The 26,285-nt window shown below is 43.9% G+C and overlaps 4 protein-coding genes across 4 annotated transcripts; all 4 read right to left on the bottom strand.

The window, feature by feature from the left end:
• Window positions 1–2,425: 2,425 nt before the first annotated feature.
• LOC115679183 (NAC domain-containing protein 90-like) lies at window positions 2,426–4,036 on the bottom strand. Its single transcript, XM_030602769.2, has 3 exons — window positions 3,822–4,036; window positions 3,375–3,667; window positions 2,426–3,014 (listed from the first exon to the last, which is right to left on the bottom strand). Exons 1-3 carry the CDS (start codon window positions 3,973–3,975, stop codon window positions 2,802–2,804), a joined length of 660 nt encoding a protein of 219 aa, XP_030458629.1. The 5' UTR covers window positions 3,976–4,036; the 3' UTR covers window positions 2,426–2,801.
• Window positions 4,037–9,329: 5,293 nt separating this feature from the next.
• On the bottom strand, window positions 9,330–11,167 carry LOC115679029 (uncharacterized). Its single transcript, XM_030602557.2, has 2 exons — window positions 10,951–11,167; window positions 9,330–9,801 (listed from the first exon to the last, which is right to left on the bottom strand). Exons 1-2 carry the CDS (start codon window positions 11,165–11,167, stop codon window positions 9,377–9,379), a joined length of 642 nt encoding a protein of 213 aa, XP_030458417.2. The 3' UTR covers window positions 9,330–9,376.
• Window positions 11,168–17,293: 6,126 nt separating this feature from the next.
• LOC115679025 (protein S40-7-like) lies at window positions 17,294–18,460 on the bottom strand. Its single transcript, XM_030602553.2, has one exon. It carries the CDS (start codon window positions 18,395–18,397, stop codon window positions 17,510–17,512), a length of 888 nt encoding a protein of 295 aa, XP_030458413.1. The 5' UTR covers window positions 18,398–18,460; the 3' UTR covers window positions 17,294–17,509.
• A 3,372-nt stretch (window positions 18,461–21,832) lies between these two features.
• On the bottom strand, window positions 21,833–23,399 carry LOC115679270 (peroxidase 60). Its single transcript, XM_056309609.1, is given in 5 exon segments — window positions 21,833–22,389; window positions 22,514–22,673; window positions 22,770–22,949; window positions 23,170–23,249; window positions 23,252–23,399. Coding segments are annotated over 5 exon segments (1,125 nt in total).
• Window positions 23,400–26,285: the final 2,886 nt, after the last annotated feature.

Genomic DNA, 26,285 nt, shown 5'->3' with positions numbered 1-26,285 from the left:
GGAGGGGGGAATAACTAAACCCTGAATGGGAATAGCACAAACCCGGCAAACAAACACGGGAGCAACGACGACTCGTCAGCGAAAAGGACAACTTTATTGCAAGAAGTTTCAAAATGGCGGTGAAGATAAAAAACGGTCCCTTTCACGAACCTCTTGACCGTTTCCTGCTAGGCTGCCATGACTCTCTGTGTTATCTTTAGCGCCTCTATGGGTTTCTCGTGAAATCTCGTTGTTTGACTTTCTTTTAGCTCTTGACCGTGCAAATTTTGCTGTGCGAACTTAAAAGACAGATGAATGGGCGACAGAAGAATTCTGGGTCTTGATCTGCTTCAGTGGGAGTGAGTGTAGCAGTCTTGGCAATGGCAGATGGGTCATCCGTTTTATATGATTTTAGGAAGGTGATCTTAAATTTAACCAGCATGCGCAGCTGGTTTGGAGGGTCTTGTCCTTGGTTATTTGCTAATTTTCTGTAACAAAGAGAGAAGCAAATGAAAAGGAAGCCGACTGGTGCAAATTGGGATGCAAAAAAAAACTCTGTTATTGAATTAGTAGTGTCTGCATCATGCCGAAGTTGTACTTGGCTTTTCATACCGGTCTCATTAGTTCTGTCGAGGCTTTATCCGTGGTTTTACTTTGTCAGTGTCGTGACGGTCGGGACAAGAATAGAGCTACGTTGGCTGCCGGCGTGAATTCTAGTTTAAATAATGAGTTGATCCTCTCTATGACGTTGCACTATACCGATGTAGCGAGCGATTTGTTTTTCCATTTTTTTGGTGGGATATCTAACGAATGTGTGAAAAGTCTTGCAAGTTTTGTTTCTTGACTGATCATACTATACAGATGTTAACGTGAACAACTACGAAAAACTGCACCCTACAAATTCCGAATGAGTAGATCATATCCAAGTGACTCAGGGGACCAGGTAGAAGATGAATTTCTCGTCTTCTGATTCTTGAGTCCAATGGCAAAACATGTTCTAGGCATGAGATGTGCAGTTCAGATCGTTTGTCTGAATCCTGAACCGATTAATGAATGTTGAACGACATTAGACTGACACTGAAGTTTTGCGCTCGTTAAGCAGACCTGTGAATGATCATATGCCATATCAGTCTTCGACTATCTTTTGAATACTTGCATTTGTAAGTATCTCAGCGTTTTAACCGTTGAAACCATTGAGCAGAAACACAACTTTCCGATAGCAGAATGAATATTCCATCTGAGACTCACAATACAGATCTGGAAGACACAAAATTTAAAGGGAACGTACATCGGTCCGTTCTGTCAATCACCACTTTCTTTTCTATGTCATACCCACTGTTGCCAAAACATTTGCCTTGAGCAGACACCGAGACACAAAAGGATGAAGAAAAACAGATAACGTGCTGAAAATGAATTGTATCGCTGATAAACATTACTCTCGAGTCCCGTGGATCACTGCTCCGCGCACACTTTGTCCCAGTGTAGTTGTATAGATAGATATCTACATTCAATGATCTATCAAGAAGATTCTTAGTTAGAAATTTTCGTTGCAAATACAAATCAATTCCACGATTTTGCTTCTTTGAAACTTGATAGCTCGAGGCAGAGGTTACACTAATCTTCCCAACGCAAAAGACTCGCTTCTTTTGCAAGAAGATTGTGATGCCAGGTCAAGCGAAGAAAAAAGTCCAATTCTCTTGTTGACCTAATTATAGGTTTCTTGAAAAGTAGATAGGACTACACGAGAAAGTCCTGATATATGCAGACTTCAAGCAGAAACTATGCATGTTAAACTCAAAATTCCTTACCACTTTCTTGCTCGGCTTTGTCACTGATGACATTAGCTGCCGTCTTTCGTGATATCTCCCAGACTCTTGCATTGACTATTTCATTGAGGTTACCGGTTAGCGAGTGATTCCACGCATTAACAACTTCCAAAAGGTTATGTACCTCCTATGAACTGATGGGGTTTCGCGATGACAGTTGAAAGATGGCATTTATCTTGTTGGCCCCCGTTCACTGTCCAGATGGATAGGAGGATTTCAAATTTTTGGTAGCATGGATGTAGAAATTGTGAGAGATCTGACCAATTTGAGTTTTATACTTTGAATTTTCCTGTAACAGCTCGAATCCTGGAAGCAGCAAGAGCATCTAACAGCTTCGGCTAAGGACAAGAAACACGACGTGGGAGTTTGCTCTCCTCTTGTCAAGATTCCATCAAATTGACCTATTCTACTGGTGTCTCGGATAGAAGTTGACTTCAAGGTAACCTCGATCTCCAAGTGCCCCATTTTTTCTTATCGATCAAAAAAGTTTCAGTTCCATGTCAAACTTAGCATTCATGATTTTGCATGCAAACAAGTCAAATTGTGCCTATGTACTGGTTTGAATTTCTTGAATTAATCAACTGACAGGTGGAAGAGAAGAGAGAAGACCGGTTCCTCTGTTGAAATGAATGAAGTCCCAAGTGCTGCTCAGCTCCTCAACGCGACACGGGTTGGTTTGAAAATCCAATTACTAGTATATGGAATTTCTACATCTTTCAAGTCAAAAACAAAAGCATGCCCTACATCTGAATATTCAACCACTAGTGTAAAGAATTTCTACAATCTTTCAAGTCAAAACAAAAGCACGTCCTTCACCTTTCAGCTTCCGTTATTATTCGTCATCTACCCACCGAAAAGGAAGGCAGCAAAAATATTCTTTGCTACTGAAGTTAAACTGCGAATTGCCTGTTTGTCATGTTCTCCCCTTGGGACTCCTAGCCAAGTTTCTTTCTAGCAGTTAGGCAGGCCTGCCCCGCCTTGCTTGTGCGGGTTTAATCATGGCCAATTCAGTTGCCCCCATTCCCACAGCGGTTGTTGCGTTCCGCTTTCGGGTCCCGTGCGATCATTCGGTTGAGCCTGGGCTTCATCTGGCAAATTGCTGTTGCTGGGTCCTGCAGGCCTTTCCATTGCCTCGAGCGGGCGGCGATCGAATGCACGGAAACTTCCCGATATCACATACACTCGGCACAAGGTGAACTCGTGCCGCAACTGTGGACGGAAAGAAATGGTGAAGCGGTGAGTTGATTGAAGCTAGATCTTGCCAGGAAGATGTTTCTTAGAGACACTGCTCTGTTTTCGAAGTGAAAACAATAAAATAGTCTTTGAAAGATTGTTTTCTATTCTCTAATCTGTTCCCACTTTCGTTTTGTCTGATTGTTTGAGGAAAGCGATGCAATAACAAAAGCACTTCTGCCTAAACAAGAAAAAACTGAGAATTGCTTTCGCATTCAGTCTCAAAGTCAGTTTTAAGGAAAAGTAATTCAAGAACACTGTCACAAGACTACTGACAGACATACTGTTAGAACGATCACTCGGCATCTTTGAGAGGACAAAGCACGAACTACAGACCTTAGGAATGGCGATGTTTGAAGGGTTGGCTTCTTCTTGAATGGCCCTATACTCATTCATCTTCCATTTTGTTTTCCTCCCCGTAGGCGATTTCCCGTTGTAGAACACCATGGTCTTCTTCACCCCGATCACCCTGTTATCGGACGAATAGACGTATCCGGGCGACCCCGTGGCCTTCCAGTACCCGGAGGCCGTGGTCCGGTTCGGCCTCCCTCCACGCGCTTCCCTCTCCTGCCTCGGCGCGAAGAAGAACCACTGCTCGGTGTCTCCGTGGCACAGCCGCCCCGCGAGCCCTGCAATCATCATCACAGAAAAACCAAAATGAGCACCCCCCCCCCCCCTAATAATAAAAAAGGCTCCCCGCCATTCTCGCGAGTTCCCTTCCAAATCTCTCATCACGGCGGAAGCATCATTAGATCAAAAGACCGAAGCGGGGATCGCGCATACTCGGGAGCTGCCACGGGTCAATGTCGTAGACGTCGACGACGGGCACCACGCGGTGCATGTCCTGCCTCTGCCCCTCGAGCTGGTTCCGCAGATAGAACGAGACGAGCTCCTCCTCAGTCGGGTAGAAGCGGTAGCCCAGCGGAAGCTCCCCCATGTTCTTGTTAGTATCCGCGTGGCTGCATGAACAAGAGGGTATATTTTGCTCAGAAGGGGTGTGCTGCGAAAGAGGGCATGTGGGCAAGTGAGGGACAGGCTGCGGAGACTTATATAGAGGACGTGGATGGGCGCAAGTAGATAGGAATTTTGGGAAGGCGTTCGGGGATTGGTGCGATACTTCCACGCGGTTTATGTGGAGAAAAAAGGAGCTCGCTTTTCGTCCAATGGGCACACATCGCTTTTGCTGCTCGTTTTCATTTATCTACCTATATCACAGGCAAAGTAACAGGAGGTCGTCACGTATCCGTCGCACTGTTGCCCCCTCTTTTGAACGAGTCAAGCTCCCGAGTCTCTTGGGCCTGTGCTGCCGTGCTGTGCCCCATGCTCTGCCTCCTGCACACGCCCCCTTTTTTCCCTCTCTTTTCCCGTTTTTTTGCTACGTGGATCGAATTCGACGAGTGCTCGGGTGCTCTCGGAACACGACGTTACCATCGACCCGATGATACTTCGGGATCGACCCCGGCGACCAATTCGGCTTCATGGAATCCGTGTCGTGCTCTAGTATGCATTCATGCCCGAGACGATATTTACGAGACCAAATCTCGATATATAGCCAGGCTTCACTTTTTGGCGAGACCGAAAGAGCGTTTCGAAGTTAGGCTTTTGTAAATATCGAGCGCGTCTCATGGGGAGAAGGCCACGCAGAGCTGTTCTTTTTTGCTTGCCCTTTCCATTTCTTTTCTTTGGGTTTTTCCTCTTTTGGTACGATATTCTCTATTTTTTTGGTGATTTCTTCCGAAAGCGGAAAGGACCCGAAAATGGTAACTTATCAATGCAACCTCCTCTCGAGCATTTTACTCTACACGCATTTTTGCTAGGGAAAACATCTTCCTCTTTAACAAATTGCGTTGGAATGTCAATCCAACCCAACCCAACCAAATCCAAAAGGGTAAGTTCGATAAGCAAAAGGGGATGCGTGTATATAAAGAGCAATAGAATTTCCGTAAACACCTCGTGCATATGATAATAACATGAGGCTGAACCTTACTCCGATTCAATTTTAGAAAAATCGATTTTTAAAGCTTAAATAGATAAATAGAGAGAGACCGCGGCAGCACGTAAAAATCGCATTTTTAAGCTCCAACGATGAAAAAAATCGCATCTTTTAAGCGCTGTCTGAAGTGAGATCCGGGCAAGGCAACAACGCGGAGTCGGAGGTGAACTCATTTTGATTTATTGATTTAATTTCTCACGGAGGCCGTACAATCGGACCAAAAAGTCAGAGCACGTGTGCTCTCAATTCCAATTTTGCCCCCCCCCCCCCTGCCTTTCTTATTCTTATTTCCGTAGGATTTGCGAAGCAAGGAGCTCGATTTCTCAAAAAGGAAAATGGTATAAACTATCTTTGAATTTTGTTTTGATATGTAACGTGATCATTGAACTTTTAATTTATTCAATATGATCACTGAATTTTAATCCAGTGTACATTATAATTCCTAAACTTTTAATTTATTCAATGTGGTCACTGAATTTTAACCCAGTATGTATTGTGGTCCCTGAACTTTTAATTTATTCAATGTGACCCTTAGATTCTTGGTACACGTTCAATTTGGTCCACGAACTGTATGAAAATGTTCAATGTAGTCATTCCATTAATTCAGCTTCAGGGATTATATTGAACATTTTCGGGACTACATTGAACAAGTACCAAAAGTCGAGGGGCCACATTAAACAAATTAAAAATTCATGGACCACGTTGAACATTAAGTTAAAGTTTAGGAGGTACATTAAATAAATTAAAAGTTAATAGACCACATTACACATTAGGTCAAAGTTCAAGGATTGTCCCTTTGAAATAAATTATTATTCATGGAGAAAGCACGAAGGCCAAATTAAAATTGCACATTACAACACCGATACTACTCAATTCTAAATCCGAAGCAGCAATCCCCATCGTACCCTCTTTGAATTCCGCCGATTCGCCCATCACGACCTCGTCAAGACCACAGGAGAAAAAAAAAGGGTTACGAGCGACGCCGCAGCCTGCGTGCGGCGCGATACCGGCATTTACGAGGGACTCGGCGGAGGCGAATTCGGGAAGATCGGGCTAATGTGGAGAATCTTGAAGAAATGGGCGTTGCCATCATGATGAGAGGAGAGAAATGCAATGTGGGTAGAAAAGACCAAAGCAAATCATCAAATTCTCCAATACCAAAGGATGTGCAATCATCGCCCAATCTCACTCACTAAGTGACGGCACTCACGTACTGCTCTTTGAACGAGTCCAACTGAAAAGTGGCTCCCACGTCCTGTACGCCGTATGTTATCCTTCAGCCTCCTTTCGTCTTCTCGAAAAGTAAAAATGATTTAAAAAATTATTTCCGTTTTTTCGAAAACGATTCGCTCGCGGTTCTTAAAATAACCTGTCGACGAAATTCCGGATAATAATTTATGTCTAAATATTTTTCGCGAGCGGTAAGAATACTTTTCGTCCATTTATTTTCGTGAGCGATAACAGACGGTCATTTTCCAATCGTTTATTTTCCACGGAAACGAAACGAAACCCCGTTCTCCTTTTCCGGATCGTCGGGTTCCGTCCGTTTGTTTCGCGAAGAAATAAACGATTTGAACGGCCGTCTGAATCGCCCCGAGATAATCGATCGACGAAAAATATTTTCATTATCGACAATAATTATGTCTAAAATATTTTCATACATTTTTATTTATTTTTATAAGCGATACAAATATCTATTTATAAAAAAATATATACATATATATTTTTTAAAATCATCCGTGTTTTCGCGAAATTAACGAAATCTTATCGATTCCTTCTTCGTCGCCCGCTGAAAAAAGGGGGCATCCACGTCGATGAGACCGAGTCCTGGAGAACTGAACAATCAGGAAATAAAAATAGAATATAATAAAATAAGAGAGAAGAGGGTAAAAGAGGGACTGCAAAAGAACAAAAAAAAAAACACGACAAGGCCAGCTGTTCGTTGGCCTGCCTTTTTGTCTGGGGGTACGAGGGACGCGCAAGCGATTGGAACCACCATGCGTTGCGTCGAGAATCCTTCCTCTCTCTTTTCTTATTTTTTAAATTTTTTTTTATTTTTTGCGCTCTTTTTTTATTTTTTGGGTTGTTAAATGGAAAAATCGAGGATTTGGGGGGGATTCATATTATTAATTTTATTATTGTTATTATTTTAATAGCGTTTGGTATTTTTGCTCGTTCCTGTCCGCGTTTACTCCGTCTTCAGACAGTGGGAGGGAGGGAATCCCTTTTCCATTTTATTTAATATGTTTTTCATTGACTTGTCTCGTCTCTCTCTCTCTTTTTTTTCTTTTTTTAAAAAGAAAAGAAAGACGTCGAGGGGTGTCGGGAGATACGTCATACGTGGGTTTGTTTTGGATAGAAGGATAACGACACGAACGGTCTCTGAATTTCGAGTCAATGTGCAATTCAATCCCCGGATTTTTAATCTGTTCAATGTGATCCCCGAACTTTAGGCCTAATATTCAGTGCGGTCTCTGAACTTGTTTAATTTGTTCAATGTGATTCCTGGGATTTTGGTGCATGACCAATGTGGTTGTTGAACTAAATTGAACATTTTCCTAAGTTGAACATGTACTAAAAGTTCGGGGGATCATATTGCATATCGAGTTAAAAAGTTCGGGGACTACATTGAACAAATTAAAAGTTCACAGATCATATCGAATATCGAGCCAAAGCTCGAGAACTGTTTGCGTCATTTTTCCATTTGGATCCCCAAAATATTCTGTCTTATCCCTCCCCTAAGAAAAGGTCCGATTTTATTACATTTATTTTGACAAAAGAAACGCTTTTTTTTCTTTTTTCACATACCGCAAGATCCACGGCAAATCCGTATTTAGATATGCCCCTTTTTTTATATTTTTTTTTGAATTTGAACGGAGTAAGATTATGAAAAGAGACTCGCGTAAAGAAAAAAATTAATAGGGATTTGGCTGAATAAATCCCAAAACGAGAAAAGCCCTGCATTTTCTTCACGATAAAAATCATAAAACGACATTTCCGTATGGATATTTCTTATATAGCTTTGTATGAATATGATCTATTTTGCTACGTATTTAGTTTTTCGAACCTGGCTTTTTTGTCCACTTTTCAAGAAAAGACTCCCCCTTTCTCTCCACAACCCAAAAAAGAAAAGAAAAAAACTCGTCAAGATTATCGATCGAACTTCTCGTTGAAGCGTCGTTTCGCCGTGATTTGGATTATGGACCGTCGATAGTAAATCACAAATTACGAGCTCGACCCGCGTGCAAAACTCGGGCACTCAAAACTTTCGATCCGGCGGCTCCGAGCCGTTCGTTTTTTCAAGTTTTTATCTTTTAAATTTGAAGCCGTCGAATCTCTTTCTTTTTTGTCTTTGAAGTTGCCCCAAAATACACCCTCTTTTTGAGGATACATATGCGGGGGGGGGGTGGGCACACACGTTTTTGTCAACGAGCAACACACTTCGACCGTACGTCCCTTTCAAAAGGTGTTGTTGGGGGGGAAGGTCTCCAACATTGAAGATGGGTCCCCTTGGGGATATCATCCATCCGAGACCAAAGCGCGAGAAGGGTTCCCCGTTTGGTCTTCTTGTCTTTGTCGCGGTTAATGCTGTGTCGACCCTGCCATTGAATCCGTGTCGAGAAACTGAAGCACGCCGCCCCCCCCCCCCCAAGTTCTAATCGCTTTATCACGACACGAACCGTGTCGTCAATCTTGACCGCCAGGCGTCTCTCGTGTTTTTTGCATTAGCTGGATCCAGAGCGGATTCTGTCCGGGCATCGAACGTTCGCGTTGGTCTCTCTCTGCCCTTTCCCGGTCCATTTAGACCGCGGATGGATTTGGTCCTACATGGACGACACTTGGTCCTCACGGGAAGAAGGGGGCGACACTGCCACTCGGATTTCAGCCCGGCCCGGTCCGTCGTAAGCAGTCGATCGGGCGTCCCGCGCGCGATCGACGGCCGAGATTGACCCTATACGGGAGCATTTCTTTCGTTTCGTTTTCGTGGCTCGAGAAACGGACACGTTCTCAAGCACGTCGTGCTGCGTCGGGACTCGGGATAAGATATACGTAGGCACATTTGCGGGGGAGTCTCCACACACTTAAAGTTCATGTATTTGTAGCATATATATGCAACACGGCCTACGCGAGAATTAGAGATAGAGAATTATAATCGATTTCTTCTACAAAATCAAGCACAAGGCAAAAAGCTTAATAGTTGCTATTGCATCACATGGGTCTAGATGCTTTCATTCGTACAAACACTGGTACGTACACAAAACACGCGCGCACATATATAAAGATGTAGATTTTATATGGGGCTGCTATGGATTATGCGGGGGGATTTAGTAGGATTGGCCCTGATTTAAGGTATGCCAATGATGGGGTAGAAGGGGATGTAGTAGCTGGATGGTGCTAGGCCCCACTCTCTAGGGAGGGGGAGATCGACGGTCAGCGATGACCCGACCGTGCTGCGGGCCCCGCACTCCCTGCCCGGCGGGCATGCCGTGGAGATGGCCAGCGGCGCGGAGAGGGCGTAGGAGGCGGCGCCGTCGCGGCCCTTCGCCTCCGCGACCTTGGCGACCATGTGATCTCTCGAGGCGTATAGCTGTTCGGGACCTCCGAGAACCTTGGCTAGGCAGTTCAGCGGGGCAGCGGCGGTCGAGCCGCCGTTTTCGTTCGTGGCGCCATTGGAAGAGGCCTCCGCCCCGCTGTCAAAGGAGCCGTCGTCGTCTGTGGCGGCCACGGATGCTTTCTTCACTCCATCGCACTTCACCATGACTTTGATCCCTAAACAAACACAGCAGATAAAAAAAAATCGTGTGTACAGATTAGACGCGCGGCACGAGTTTGCTTTCTCGCGACATTAAAAGTGCAAAGAGTTTTGCATGTGGACCGCCTAGTCATATTTGGCTTGCGCTTCACTTGATCCATAAGATTAGCACGTATTCCTTCCGCTCGGAAGTCACCTTATTAAACTAGATTTTCTTATGATAAAGGGCAAAAAGTTAAGGAATCATCCTTTATTTGTTGTAGCCAAGAACACTACCAAAGTGGTAAGAGCATGTTTCATATGGTCGCCTTTTAAAATGAAGTTTCTAAGGCAGGGTGATGTGTGCTTTTGTTTGGCTCTTTGGCCTTTTTGCTGTTAGTGCTCTTTCTCTGTTTGTGGAAAGAAAGCTGGAACCTCTGAGAAGTGTTGGTGCTGCGTGGATCTTCATATTATGCGTCGGGCGGGGGAAGGGGAAAAGGATCTACATAAGGCAGGTTTATATGGTTCTTGTATTTGGTAGGGTGCTATGGTCAAAGTGATATCTCGAGTCACCTCTCGCGTTTAATTGAGCCCCGGAAGTTCGCCAAACGGGACTTGGCTTATGGATCTTACGGTTTTAGGAGGGCATAAGCATAGAGTCCCGGTGCCTCGCTAGCTCAACGAAACACCGCACTCACTTGGAATGATATGTTGAACGTCATGCCGTGCCGTATATGCAGACATTTCTAATTAAAAAAATCTATCGTCTATGTCGTTACGCTATAAGTAAGACGCAGCGGAGAATAATTACGTTAGAGACATTATGACAGGTTTTTAAAGGGATACGGCGTAATCCGGTTGGGTGTATAAATATGACCCGCTCGTTTAAATATTCGGTTTCTTGTTTTATCACGACACTAATCAAAACAACTTCAGTATCCTTAAAATGGGTTTTAAGACAAAATGCTCTCTATTCTGCTTCTCAAGAGCTTCTGCTTTGCCACCTATAGAATCATGCACCTCAGGAGAAAATGTGGATTAACCCTCTCCAATTAAAGGCAAGAGTCTCCCGACAACGCAACTCAATGTCGGCATCAAGTCCCTTTAAGAAGTGGTGAACCAACGCTGCAAGGGAGCAAAGAATTCGACAACAGCATGAAAGAAATATGGAGAAATTGAGTGAGGACCTGATAAGTCATGGCCTTGCTTGCAGTCAAGGCAGGTCACTTTTCCCTTCACAACAAGGCAGACCGAGACGTCGAGGCTTGCCAGAGCAAACGCCACGAAGAAGGCCGCTGTCGCCAGCCGATGCCGGAGAGCCATGGACGGATGATGTATCGACCCCCTCTCCCTGGTTCTGCACACGGCTAACAAGACGAGAGGTGAGTTGAAGCAAGTTGGCATGGCATGAGGGCAGGCTTTTATATAAATGAAGAGGAGAACTACGTCGCCAGTAATGGAGGACGGTCCCTCTTTCCAGTTAGTTGTTGAAGGGGGTCGTGAAGAGGGCAGTAAATTCTGTCTCATCATGGCTCTTACAGAGAACAACCATAGCACAGATTTTTCCCTTCTTTCTTTTTTTGGTTTTTCTTTTGGGTTTCGCATTGATGTGATTAAGAACTTATTTGGGTCGAGTAATGTTCATTGGCCGTCGGAGTTCGCTAACATGAAACAGCAACCATAACTGATTAGGCTACGAACGATAATCATTCTGTTTCTATTTTTCTGTTCCAGAAACATGTTTGGAACAGAAATCCGTTTGGTAACGCAATTTCATTTTTCTATTTCTAGAACAAATTTTGATTTCAGAAATAAGTTTGGAACAGAAATGAGAAGTTAAAATTCTTCTCATCGCTCGTCCTCGTTCCTAGCCGATCGCCCATTTGCTAGCCACTTGCCGGCTGCCCTCCTCCCGTTGCTGGCCGCTGTCCACCGACCATCGTCTCTCGCCGCCGGCTGCCCGCAACCTGCCATTCGCCGTCTCCTACCACCGGCGTGAGCAGCCGCCTGCCGTCAACCGGCCACCGTCTCTCACCACCGGCCGCCCTCCTCCCTCCACTGGCCGCTGCCCACCTCTCACCGCCGGTCGCCGGCCGCCGGTCACCGTCCATCGGCCACCGTCTCTCGCCATTGGCCGCCCTCCTCCCGCTGCTGCCCTCCTCCCGTTGCTGGCCGCCTCTAGCCGCTGTCCTTCGAACTGGCCACGTTGCCATTTGCCGCCATTTCCCCCCGCCGCCTTCCTTCTGCCGCCACCGTCCGCCGCCGCCACTCGCCCACCATTCATTCGCCGGCCACTCGAGAGGGAGAAATTTTGTGCCATTATCAAACGAATTTTTATTTTGGGAACAGAAATTTTGTGCCGTTATCAAATAGATTTTTATTTCGGGAACAAAAATTTTGTATCGTTATCAAACGGGTTTTTTTGCTCAGAAATTCATCCAGGAATAGAAATATAAATAAATTGATTTCTGAAATAGAATGGTTGTTATTCGCAGCCTTAATTAATGTCTACAAAGAAACCATAATGGCTGTCTTGGACTGCGGGCTTCCCGTAGTCCTGGGCAACTTGGCATGCAGAATCTCTACTACGTTAGACCGTCAGCAGCTGATAGCGAACTCTGTCCACTGGCTATGCTCCTCAACCTGTCTTCATAAGATGAAGGTATGTAATCAGGTACGTACGTACGTACGCATGCTACTTATTGTCCTAAGAAGATAGCTGCAAGGACTGGGTAATTCGAGTCACTGCCTGCGTTAGGATGGCACGAATGTTACCGGGATCTTCTCATTCTCCGAAATACCAGTTCCCTTCCATGATTGGAGGAAACTTCTGTGACCCCATCGAGGACAGAGCACATGGAGGGTACATTGCTCAGTGTACAATGGAATAGTACAGAATACAGCTAAGTCGAGCAAGACTCACTTATTACACAGTCGGAGAGTAGGTGATGGACAGGCTGCTGGGGCTCAAGACCTGCAAGGTATTTAAGAAGATACAATAAAAGCTCACATTCATTTGTTACCCCACAAGTTTGAAAGGCATCATTCTGCATTTACTTAAAAAATAATGGAACTTGATGCAAGCTCGAATATACTTGTGGAAGAAACAGTTCAAATCTGGTCCAGTGAGCGGCGTTATCAAAGGTCCATGACACTTACTACGTTAAAAGGTTTAATTTTCAAATTATTGATTACTCATAACACAATAAAAAATTTGACTATTGCTGGAAAACTCATTAACGAAATCACAATTAACTCAGAGAAATTGATCTTCGTGCACCTGACCCGAATTTGTAAATCCCACATCCGTTGATATCCTTCTAACATACTCGATGTGAATGAGAAAGAAGGTGAAGATGAGTGGTTCCAAGGAATGACATTGCCAGCTCCCTCAGCTAGTGTGTGTTGGGTATGCACATGAGCCTGAAAAATGGTGTCGCGAAAGCACAGCCTACTTGTTGTCAGCCATTCACAAGTGCCCAGATTCTGTCTCTCCTCTGCACAAGTGCACATAATCTTGAATCCTCGTCCTCTAAGCAACTTTTCCAATCCGAGTATCAATTGCATTAACATCTATTTGGCTATAGGTAATGAAAAACTTCAGAACAAAACGAGTGAGTTTCATCTTCTCTGCTTCTCTCTTTTTCTCTCTGTAATGTCGAGACCTTATAGTACTATCTAATCGATTCACATGCAAATTTCCGGACTTTCCCCCGCAAGGAAATTCTCGGTTTTAATTTGCATATGTTCAGGATCAATTCAATAATACAATGGCAGAGGAGAAACAAGCAGATAATAATTGCGGAGTAGTCATATCTCATGCAGGATCGATGTTTATGCTGGTATTAAATGCACATGCCTTCGTCCGTCACCATTGGGACAAAAGGATATCGAAGCTCTTTATTTGAAATTTATCTTCAAGATGCACTTAACTGCCAGTTTGTGAAAAAGGACGGACAAGAGGATCTGGTGATGACCACCGGTGACAAAAATTCATTAAAACCGCCAAAATAGAGGAGAAATTTATTGAAGAATGCATGCCCACCTTCTTCCTATGGCTCAGTAAATCAAGAAGTCACATTCCCGGCTGGTTATCAAATCCTCTTTTCGCATCAAGTGCTTCACTCTTACCATTGTATGGCCTGCAAGGAGACAATCAAAAGGGTACACATCGCAACAAGGACACCGTGTAAGCTTAAACGCCATTTAGCAACTGTGTCCAGTCCTTGCTCTCCATGAGTTCAAAATAGGACCCACACACGTGCAATATGATTTTTTCACAAGGAACAAACATCATCTCTTGTCCAGATCAAGTGGAGGATCGGGTCTGGATATTTGAAATCAAGTAGTGAATTGTGTCACCTCAATTCGGTCGGTCCAATCAACACCAAGTAGCTTATGGTCCATAAACCTCCATCAAGGATCCTGTAAATCACTCTAAATGGAAGGTTTGTGCAACATCATCACACGGCTCAGAAAACCCAACAACCTCGTGTTCCTCTTACATCATTTGCTCGTACATAAGACTGTTAAACTGTTCGTTCCAGAACTAATCAGCATTTGCTTAAACTGAGGACTAGGACATATCATGTTTGATGGTGATGTTATGGCCAATCCTGACTTCGTTTGAAAAACAAATCTATCTTGACACAGCATTAATGAGCAAGCATATGGAAAAAGATCTGCCTGAAAAAGCAGATGGAACCAGCAAAACTTTTCCTGTGACTGAGAGTGGCAACTTCAGACATTAACATCTTAACTTGAAAGTTCTATAACAGCTTCACAACCAGGGTGAAGTAATTAAGGATGATCGGTTTCCAGTCGAGTCCGGTTTCAAGGTGAAACCAGGAACCGGACCAGGAGGACCAGTTCCCATTGGTCCTAGAGACCGGAAACTAGTCACTTAGGATTTAGTTCACATTTTACTAATTTTTGTCAATGAATTTATGTCAATAAAGTTCACTTAGGATTTATTTCACATTTTACTAATTTTTGTCAATGAAGTTCACTTAGGATTTAGTTCACATTTTACTATTTTTTTTAAAGCAATAAAAAAACAAAAAAATGTATATGTAGTCGGTCCGGTTCCCCCTTGGAACTGGGAACCGGACCGTCTGGACACCGGTTCCACTTTTAGGAACCGGGAACTGGACTGACACTCCTAGGAACCGGGCCGGTTTTGTCCGATTCCTGGTTTTGGCAGTCTGTTTTGCACATCCCTAGAAGTAACACCCATCAAGTGCCATGTAATTTTAGGCATGACGGGTGAGATGCCAATATGCAGGGAATTTATCCACCTGATCAAAGGAAATTTGAATATCCCAGCGTTTAAAGTCAGATATATAAGAGCCGTGCATGATCTGCAAGCAAATTCCTGCCTTTCACAAGAGATTTGCATGATGCTAGATTACGAGAAAGGATCGGAAAAGGTGAAGCACAGCATACCTTGTTCAGTGCAGCCAAAGAGTTAAACCATCACCTACCATAAGGATAACGAGTGAGGGAGATTTTCTCAAAAAGTATGCTAAAATCTGGACAATAACTCTAAGACACCAAACAAAAGCGACAAGATAGATGAATGGACATCATCATACTAGATATTTGACGCATGACCCTATAAGCCCATATAATCGAACATAGACGAGAGACAATAAATTGGATACGCATCAGGCCCCGACAAAAAATTGAAAGTAATCCTTCGTCTAGCTTAGTCAGGCCTTTAAAATTGTCCCAACTACGTCATTCAATGTATTATCTAATACATTCAGGGAGACATACATTAAAAACTAAATTTTCCATGTACAGCTTTATTTTCTTATGCGACTAAACTAAGTAGAGCCGATGATTGTTGTACCTATGAACTTCCCAACAAACCGAGCTTGCTTATACATCAATATCTACAGTTTTTTTTTGTTGCAAAGGAACAGAATTTTCTATATGATGACCCAGGCATTTAAGTCAACTTTCAGTGGTACGACCTCACGAGATAGCCAGATTCCATGCTTGACCGATAACGAGAATGGATGATATAAGTTTAAAGATATTAGTTGACCTTATACAAGATATAAAATGAACGAATTCTGATCAAGACAGACTTATTACAAAGGTTGAAAGGGCCGATAACACAGCAAATATGACTTCAGAGACACTCAGCGCCACTCTCACTCAATGTATGTCTTTTATCCCTCTCAGTGACTGGTCATGTTGAATACGGAAATATGTGTTGTATGGTGTAAAGTTGCACAAGATATCAAGAAGAAGAGTCAATAGGGAAGCGAAACAGAGAAATAGAAGATAGAGGAGGGAAGAAGAAATATTTGAGAAGAGGGAACTTAAAGTTCTCTTTACTATAATGCATTCAGATCACAAAACTATGGTTTACACACTTGAGTTCACTAGAATGATCAGCAGATGAAATAGTAAAACAGTTCATAAGCCAGATGCTCTACCTCTCTACTAAGTAATGACTTCCTAACACACTATACAGCTCATCATGTGCACTTCATTTCTCCCAGCTCAGATCTCTCACTCGAAATCAGCGTATACCACAATAATTCCCCATGTGTTTCTAAAAGAAATATCCTTGACAGACTGCAACAAATCTTCCTTAGCAATTTAAGAGCATCACAATTTTGCGACGTGCTTGAGCAAACTAGAGTGTTAGCAATGAATGTAAAGATAAAAAAAAACCGGTTCTGCTTCTTGTACAAGCCTTTGTTCTGTCATGCCTACAGTTGTGAGGATCAACCCACGAAATATTGATGTGCATAAACTCACCTGAGCTCATTTCCTCAACGCAAACGAATAGATCAGAATCCAGAAAACACAGAAAGAAAACTCAAATTTAGGCCCAAAATGAAGCTCCTCACAGCCCATGATATTCAAGAACTTATCAATCTTGACAAACAGTCGGCAAGACAATTGATTGGGTTGAAATACAGTACACATGACATCCATTTTTTTTAACTAACAAAAGGAAACATCCACTGTATCGTGTGACATTAACTTCTGCTGCAGTGGATTCCATTTACCCAGTAATAGCCCCAAGAAAACCAAAGTGCTCTAATGCAGAGCCAAAACTTACTGGCAGTAAGGCATCGACGAACCAGAACAAATTGAATGGAATTAGATGTTAAGAGGTCAATGTATGTACTAGTCAAGAACAATATGAAGCCCATCAACTCGCTCACAACCAAAGTCTTGGCCTGTCGTAAATACCACTCCTGTTACCCACAAATTCAGTGTACCCTATCGCAGACGTATGTCGAAATGTGGCCCGTAAGGAAGGAGCTTATTAGCTCAATTGTCTACCTGGTAATGAAAGTGAAGTTTAGTGGTCATAAATTTCTAGTCGAAGCAAAGTAGTCGCTACAGATACTTCCGCCTTGATCATACAGATTGATAAGAACCTCAAGTTGGCTTATTTGACCATAAAATCGAAGATCGAATCACACATACTCCAGCATGCCAGTTCCATAATGCCAAGTAAACCAGACATCTAAAATCTCATAGCTGCAGAGCTCGTTCGAGTTTTCAAAGAATCACAACTTTATAATAATCATCTAACCCGTGCAAATTTTCACAGCAGTTGGAATAGAGAAGTAAAAGAGCCAGAACGGGGCACGATTTCAACATAATAATAGAAGAATACGTCCCTATTACTAACCTAAAATCATATATTATGAATGCCAAATTCTAATATACCAGACATCACAATATTCCGTCAGCTCAGTTACAGAAGCGTTCTCAATCTAGAAAACCTGTTTGCCGCCACACCGTATTGCGGACCCGATGCAGATCCCTCCCCTTCAGCGTCCGCCCGGCGCCTTCGAGCACCGAGCACGCGACGCTCTGCGAACGGGACAATCGCCTCGCCACTATCTCGTGCGGCGGCAACATCTCCTCCCCATCGAAATCCTTCTCGTCATCGCCATCGCCATTCTCGTCCTCGACTTCGACGAACTCGCGTTGCCTCCTCGCCATCAGCACAGGCACGTTCACCGGCGCCGATTGGTGGTACTGCTCCGCCGACGAAAAATGAGCCCGCGGAAATCTGTCCTGCGGGGGCCGCGGGATCGCAGGGATCATCCGCGAGGACGAAACGGCCGCCGCCGCCGCCGAGAGAGACGAGGAAGGAGAGACCGAGGCCTTGCGTGCGAGGACGGAGCTAGCCTCGCGCTCGGGGAGCGCCGCGAGTATGCCGAAGCCATCCGGCGGGCCGAAGCCGGAGTTCCCGTGCCGGCCGAGGTGGCGATCGCGGCGGCGAGGAGACGAGGCGGCGGGAACCTGGCCGCTGAGGCCGTTGCCGCCGCGGTGTTCGGCGGCCACGGAGAAGTCGACGGCGGAGAAGATGTCGTCCTCGCAGAGGTCGCCGTCGTCGTCAGCGTCGTCGTCGTCGGCGGCGGCGGCGTTGCTGGAGGAGGGGGGGCTAGGGTTTAGGGGGGAGAAGCTGCCGAGGAAGCGGTGGTGCGCGGAGGAGGAGGAGGAGGAGTCGGAGCTGCGGAACCGGATCGGTCCTCGGATGTCCATGATCGACCCGGTCCGAATCCGATTTTCGGCGGAATTCCTCCTCCCTTTTCGCGTCCCCCCTCCTTCTTTAAATGGAAATGATTCAGGAAGCGCCGAGGAGAACATGGACGGCGGAGATGACGGCGGGCCATCGGCAATGGAGGGTCAGGATCGGTGCTGCTTTCGAAGCAGAAAATGCACGTTCTCCTTGATAAGAAGAGTAAAGTTGACCAGGTGAGAGAAAATATTGACCGATTTGATATCGCCACGTTAGCATCTCGCGTGGCAGCCCAATTTTTTTTTTTTTACCCGTGTCTAATAACCGATTGACATGTGACTGCTGATGCGGAACGAGAAAATGAAATTTTTTTATTTTTCTCTTCTTCCACCACCGACTGCCATCTCCACCCCTTTTGGAGTCGCTTGTGGTCGGCTCAAGCTACATCTCTGTCATCACTCATGGTCCATGGCCGCAACCTTTGTTCGTCCATCCATCAACTGCAACCAGAGGTGGGTATGATTTCGGGATAGAACCTGGAAGCGAAGAACTGAAATGGTGAAAGCTGTCCGATTCCAGATTTCAAGGTATGCAGAGTAGTTTTCAACGTGATCTCGCGGTATTGCATGGCGTTCAATGATGAGTGTATAATTTAAAACCACTAGTTTAAACTTTTATTTTATAATTGAGATTTTTACTTTGTTAATATTTCATATTTTTCGTATATCCAAATACAAGTTGTGATTAGTGTATTGTAACGATAAGTGGTAGTCATTAAATGTGATAATTCATTGTATCGTTCAATTAATAATACAGACAGAATCTGGGTAGACCCTAGTACTGACCTTGGAACCTTTGATTTGCAGGGTAGGTTCCAGGTTTACAAAAAATGATGAACCGGTTCCAATAAATAGGTTCTAGGTGGAACCTGTACGGAATTTGAAACTGCTCATCCCTAACTACAACAACACTGCAACAAGCGTGATGGGAGTTTGTCCATCCACTAGACAGCTCTGAACAATTGCTCGTCCAGATCTGGATTGGAGTTATGCTTTCAGATTTGGTCTCATCCATGGCCGCAAGCCTAGCTCATCTATGGCATGCAAAGCGACTCGTCCACAAATTTTGCGTCCGCAGCTTGTCCATGGCCGGGAGCCTTGACAGCGAGCTCGAGATCTAAACGGCCATGGATTGCTAGCTCAAATAGCAAAAGCAAAAACAGAGGACACATATGTCAGGGAAGATGGTCGAAGCTTGAACGCAGCCATGGACGAGCGACGCGTGGCGCTAACAATTTCGACCATGGACAACCAGATCTCAAGATCTGGAGAACAACGAGACAGAGAAAACAAAGGAAGTCGACCATGCTCGGCTTGGACGCAGTGGTGGTTGGTCTAATCATAGTGCCGACGACTCCACAGTGGCAAAGGCAGGAGAGGAGCAGAGGTCCGATGGTTGTGGATGAAGAAAGGAGGAAGAGAGAGTGCTGAGAGGTGAAGATGGAAGATTTCTTGATTTGTTATTTAAATTCCACTTCAACTATTGACATGGTTGGTGGACAAATGTCAATATATTAGTGGATATGAGTAAAAGAATATACGCCTATCAATAAATATTTTCTCGTTGAGTAGATAAAGATCAGTTTTCTTTTATTGTTGGATTGGATAACCTAATTTGCTAGCCAATCCGCACGTGCATTTTCCTCCCTAAAATTACGGAGAATTTTGACCTATTGAAATTACTTGAGCATACTTCCAATTTGAGAAATGAATGTGTTACCAAACTGAAGTGATTAAGTTGATTTCTGAAGCAGAAAAATGGCTACTTGTGAGTCCAACTCCATGATAAGTTTGGTAATACCCAAAGAAATTGCCAATTTGAGGCCCAAGAAAATGCCTTACAGTTTTGCTTTGACAGAAGAATACACTTTCACTGTTTGCGCGAATCTAGCAACCCAATTGCCTGAGTTATCACAAATAAGTGCACTTACTGGAATTGGATTTGGGTTGCCGGAATTGGGTTTGACCGAACCAGAATGGAGGGGGTCCAATCCACAAATTTATCTCTTTTCTCCCTTTTGGCAGACAATTCATTTTCTACTATCGAGCAGACTAAATATCGTTGGCATATCCTAAGAATAGATTCACTGGTGTACTTGAAAAGGAAAAGTTTGTCTAGAGTAATCTTTTATTCCTCCAATTTCACAAATGCCAACAAGTTACACCAAATATGAGCGGCCAGTCATATTCCTTTTACTAGGACTGTTGCAACACATAGGTTTGCTATCAACCACTTACGCAAATCAAGAGTAAAGAAATGACCCCTTAAACCTATAGGCAAAATCTTCAGCTAAATAGCTTTTGCATACTTACAATCATGGAGTACATATAAAGTGGTCTCAAATAATAGTGGACAAAAAGCGTAACAGGGATCCGTCGTGATTTTACGATGAAACCTTTCGTGATTTGTAAGTATATACTCATGTGAAACCATCCACAGGAAACTTATGATCCTCTGCGGTCCATCCAATTTCCATACTAAGCTCCAGAGTTTATTTGTACGCAAATATTGTTCCGGGTAGATTAATTCATAAGCTTCCTCAATAGAGAAACCCACTGGCGAGGTTCCAATGATTATGACAAACAAAATCACAAGTAATGCAGTCGAGATCCTAATTAGGAGCAGACGACAAAATCCAATGGGTAAGGGGATTGATTCCATCAACCTAATTATTAGTCCAAAATTTAACTGTTATCCCATTAACCACTACCCATCTCGTACCCTCCACTCCGTCACCCCATACTTCACTAAGAGCTTTTCAAAATAAAGAATGGGTGGGACAAGTTGAAATATAGTCGAGGAGATTTGCAAAGTAGTGATATTTGTCTCTGATAAAAGTTACCCACAAGACCTTTGGTTTCGAAACTAAGGACCAAACAAGTTTCATAAGAAATGCTTTATTACTCCTACGTAAGCTGCGAAGCCCTAATCCTTCATAATTCTTCGATAGACAAAGCTTTTCCCATCCCAATAGGTGAATTTTCTTTTTGTCATGAACATCATCCCAAACAAAATTTCGACAGTCACGTTCAACTGCTTCACAAGCCAATAGGTGAATATGCCGACTGCATCACATATAAAGGCATGGTCATAGCAACATATTCAGTCAAAGTTACTCTCCCCACAAGAGACAAATTTTCAGCCTTCCATCCACGTAATTTACCATGCACTTTATCAATAATGGGTCAGTAATTAAGTTCCATGGGTAACTCATTCGTGGAGCATAAGCACTCCGAAATAATTGCAAAGATTGCTTGTAAGAGGAAAGCCTTCAACAGAACTAACATGGAGCATTTTGTATTGAGGGACGTTCTTGGAAAAAAAAAAGTTTAGACTAGTAACATTTACCGTCAAAGATCGGTATTCATAAATGTTTTATGCAACGGTTTTGGGACCCATATGAAATTTGATATTGAATTTTATTAGCCGATCCCACATGTCATAAAAATCTCCAATGAAATACGAGAAACACAAAAGCCCACAGAGCATAAAATCAAACGTAATCAGAGAAAAAGATAGCAAGACCACATAGCAAGTCCTTGAAGTCGGTGCGAAGATCCTCTTCCATGAATTGAAAGGGCCTTCGGGTCGCCGCTGCCCCGCGTCTGGCAGGGCCACTGCTTATCTTTGGTAGTAGGTGGCTGACAAGCCTTGTTGATGGCTCCGCAGGATTGCCTTATCTCCCCCGGAGAGCCATTCTGGAGCCTGCCCAACTTCACCATGGCTTGGCCAAACGTAGCCGAGAAGTCGGGCCTGCCGGTGATTGTCCCCACGACGATGCCCTTGGTCTGCTCGTCCAGCGCGATCTCCTGATCGATCTGCAGTATCCCTCTGCGGGCAAGTATCTGCTTGTAGTAGGAGTTGTCGACGATCGACGAGCTCAGAGGGTTCTGGTCGAGATAGACGATGCTGTCGACATTACTCTGGCTGTTAGGGCACATCGACCTTAGGGCGGAAGCCAAAGAAGGGTCCATGGTCGGGTCGGGTTTCCCGGTGTTCTGGAAATTGTAAAGCCGGTCCTGGAAGAGCGAGCAGTGAGCGACGCCGATCGTGTGGCCACCTAGGACGACACCACATAGCAGTTCTGTCAAGAACAAACGCTATACCACACTACAACTTCAAACTTATTTACTTGGATCTAGGCTTTTCAATTGATCGGTGACGACAATGCTACATATATGTACCTAGAAGAAGGACAATGTCGGAGACGGTGAGTCCCTTTTGAGCGAACGCCGCATTGGAGTCGGAGACGGAGATGGACAGAGCGGGGAGATTGACGTTGGAAGCGAGCAATATGAGCCCGTCTTTCCGTCCCGTTTCTACCTTGTACCGACCTCCACCACTCTGCATTGTTTAAGCAAATGTTTCGCGAATATGTCGTGATTTACTAAGCTAATGTGTACATAAGTATAGAATATACAGAAAGTACGATTTAATTACCAGGGACACGACATCTCTCGTGGCCATTACAATGATATCGGCGCAGGAAACGACCTTGGGACATACGGCCTCCACGGTGGCCTTCGCGGCATCAATGACATCGTAGCCCCCGACACTCAAATTCGGCGGCGCGGTCTTCTCGCTCGATGTTCCATCCAGAAGAATGGAAGCATTGCATCCCTACTTTTCATCTTATTAAATTAAACTCCGATGATGTCTATTTAGTTATCGAAACATTTCCACATACAAAACAAGCCCGTATTACACAATCCCATTAATCTAAATAATTTCATTATTAGTCAATAAGCTAGTTTTAAAGCACGTGCGTGGGAACCAAATTAAACTTTTAAGTAGCTTAATATGAAGTAATTTAGGTTAGTATCTTAGGTTAGTAGCTTACGGTGACGAAGCAATCGTGAAACTGCATGCGGAGGAGAGCCGGGGCGATGGTGGGATCCTTCCTGAACTGGGCCGCCACACGCCCGCCACGATGGCCACGACGTCCAAGATCCCGCATTTGCCGTTGTAGAACCCGACCTGAAGCACACCGCCGTGGCACGACCCGCTCAGGCTCGCCAGCACGAGGCCGATCAGGGCCAGCCCCAAAGCAGCACCCGCTCGCGTTGCCATCTTCTTCCTCGAGACAGAGAAAGGAAAAACTTGTAGCCGGAGGGACTATATGAAAAGATGGGGGAGATTGTGCGTTTGCGGATGCCGAACCAGTCGTGCACTGGTCCGTTTTATAGTGAAGTCAGCTGAGATGGGTGGTGGTTGGCCATTGTGGACATGAAGAGAGAGAGAGAGAGAGAGAGAGAGAGATGATGAGTACCATCTACGCCGACAAGCCGAAGGGCCCGTTTGGTTCAACTTTTAAAATGCTACTTAGGGGAATGCAAATACTTTAGGTTAAAGTCACTTGGGGAAATGTAAGTGGTGTTTGGTAAAAAATCATTTGTAAAGCTACTTTGACCTAAGTAGTGTTTGGTAAATTTTTTTTTGCCAAAGGGCTTTGAGAATTATCTTTTTTATTAAAAAAAAAAACCTATCTTACCCTTCGTCGGAGCCAGCGAAGGCCTACGGCCGCCGGCGAGCTAGATCTGGCGCCGACGACCGTCGCCTGAGGTCTAGCGACCCCCGGCGAGCTAGATCTATAGTTGGCGGTCGTCGCCCAAGGCCAGGCGACCCTCGGCGAGGGTCGCGCGACCCAGGGCGGCGGAGCCTGGGTGGTCGCGCGACCTTAGGCGACTGTCGCCTGGGTCGTGCGACCTCGCCGGCCTTTCGCTGACCCGATCCGGTATCGACCGCCCTCGCCGGCCACCTTATGAAGAAGATGAACAGTACCAAGAGGGGGCAAAATCAAAATAAACCAAAATAAGTGAGGATAGTTTGGGGACAAAAAATTTTGGTTCAGCATTCCACAAATGCTGAAAGCCCAAAGCTGGTCCGAACTAGCTTTGGGCTCTCGGCATTCTAAATGCTAGCATTTGGCCAATGTTAGGCCGAATGCTGAACCAAACGGTTCAGCATTTTGGGAAGGGGCTTTCGAGACCGAAAGCCCATCCCCAAAGCTGAACCAAACGGGTCGAAGAAGGATGTCAATGCTCTGCACGTCGAGACCAGCTCCGACGTGCATGGAGTCATCCATGGCTCCCGTCTTGTGTCCCCGTCGTTGACGATGACGTCACATTTCAACGACGTCACATTTCCCAGTTGCATCTTATCCCAATACGTCATTATCATGATTAAGGGTAATGCTTGTTGCTGCGCCGTTGACTTGCTCATACTCTTTTATCTCTAGGGTTAATACAATGAGAAATCCTAAATAATTTATCTTAAATTATTTTTTTGACCATAAAAAATCTCAAACTGGTATTCCTGGGACAATTTTATCCCGAACTATTTTTTTGATCATCAAAAACCCCATACGAGTATATCTATGACAATTTTACCTTGAACTAATTTTTTACAACAAAAAACCCCAAACTAATACATCTGTGATAAATTTACCCTTTGTTAGTTTCCGTTAAATTTTTCTATCAAATTGCTAAGTTTGACGACACGTGGTAATTGACGTGTGTATTTGTTCGGGGTTCTACCCCTGAATTTGTCACAAGTTTACCAATTTGTGATTTTTCGTGATATTAATCCAATTTAACGGACATTAATGGAGGGTAAATTTGTTACAAATGTACCAGTTTTGGGTTTTTAGTGGTCAAAAAATTAGTTTGGAGTACAATTGTCAAAGATGTACTAGTTTGGGGTTTTTGGTGGTCAAAAAATTAGTTCGAGGTAAAATTGTCGCAAGTGTACAAGCGTGGAGTTTTTTATGGTAAAAAAAATAGTTCGGGTTAAATTTATCACAATTGTACCAATTTAGGGTTTTTTGTGGTAAAAAAATTAGTTCGGGGTAAAATTGTTATAGATATACCAGTTTGAGGCTTTTCGTGGTATTAACTCATATCTTAAATTAGTGCAACAGCAATTGCTTAGGATCAAGCAGTTGGTCAACGTTTGATTAGTGAAATTAATCCTTTTGACATTCGAAATTATGTGTTTGAAGTTTTACTTCTTATACTCCGACTTTTTTTTAAGTCGAAAAAAAAAAAATACTCCGGATTTTAGTGTTTTTTTGCGGTTAGACATTTTATGTATTATCAAACACCTCAGTATTGGAATGAAAACCATTTAAATGAAGAGTAAAACAAAGCAAAATCTCGCACCATTTGGTCGGGACAAACTCAAGTCCACTTCATGTCCGTAATCAATTAGTTCATAATTCAATGGATTAAGCTTTTTATTCTAATGCGATCCAATTCAATGTATTGACAAGGGGCTCAAGTTTTTAACTTTTTAAGGTATTGTACTTCTCTGTCCAAAAGAAAAAGGTATGGTACTATCTTCTATAGATCGATGATGTACGAACTCATCCACAAGGGAGCCCCACTTAACCACATTTTGTAATATTGTTTTTGTTAATCACAATTGTTCCTAGTATATTAATAACAAATTTTCTCGAAGAACTAATCGATTTTAAGGCTCCGTTCGTTTTGGCAAAAAAATGTGACATTTTTAGAAAGTATTTTTCAGGAAGTCATTTTTCTGGAAAATGTTATAATTTTGCGGTGTTCGGCGACCGGCAACGAGGGCAGGCGACCGATGGCGGGCGACCGGCGGCTTGCCGCGGCGGTGGCCCCAACGGCCGGCGGGGAAAGAAGGAGGCCAGCGGAAAATGTTTTCCGCTTTTCAAAAGAGAAAAACATTTTTCTTACTTTTCTTCATGTTTTTCACTCGTTGAGAGAAAATATTTTCCGGGGTTAGTTTATTTTCCGCCCCCGAACACCGAAAAATCCAGAAAATATTTTTCACGAAATGAACGGAACCTAAAAAAGGAACCGGCGATACCGGTTAAACTTTCACCCGGACAGAAATCTTTCGAATGTCCATGTGTCAATCTATCTAATCATAATCAAATCAATCTTTACATGAATTGGAAAGCATATTATTTCAAAATAATTT

The sequence above is a fragment of the Syzygium oleosum genome, unplaced genomic scaffold (assembly GCF_021117445.2).
Source record: "Syzygium oleosum isolate NSW1041296 unplaced genomic scaffold, Sole_v2.1 Sole_v2.03, whole genome shotgun sequence".
Classification (NCBI taxonomy): Eukaryota; Viridiplantae; Streptophyta; class Magnoliopsida; order Myrtales; family Myrtaceae; genus Syzygium; species Syzygium oleosum.
This window is presented reverse-complemented; position numbering and strand designations above follow the sequence as displayed.

Excerpts from the sequence above, each read along its gene's own strand:
- LOC115679183 (XM_030602769.2), bottom strand. The coding sequence starts at position 3,975 with ATGGGGGAGCTTCCGCTGGGCTACCGCTTCTACCCGACTGAGGAGGAG. Across the intron at positions 3,668-3,821 it reads TGACCCGTGGCAGCTCCCGA|GGCTCGCGGGGCGGCTGTGC; the intron begins GTATGCGCGATC and ends TGATGATTGCAG. Across the intron at positions 3,015-3,374 it reads CAAACATCGCCATTCCTAAG|TTGCGGCACGAGTTCACCTT; the intron begins GTCTGTAGTTCG and ends TTCCGTCCACAG.
- LOC115679029 (XM_030602557.2), bottom strand. The coding sequence starts at position 11,167 with ATGCCAACTTGCTTCAACTCACCTCTCGTCTTGTTAGCCGTGTGCAGA. Across the intron at positions 9,802-10,950 it reads GCAAGGCCATGACTTATCAG|GGATCAAAGTCATGGTGAAG; the intron begins GTCCTCACTCAA and ends GTGTTTGTTTAG.
- LOC115679025 (XM_030602553.2), bottom strand. The coding sequence starts at position 18,397 with ATGTTCTCCTCGGCGCTTCCTGAATCATTTCCATTTAAAGAAGGAGGG.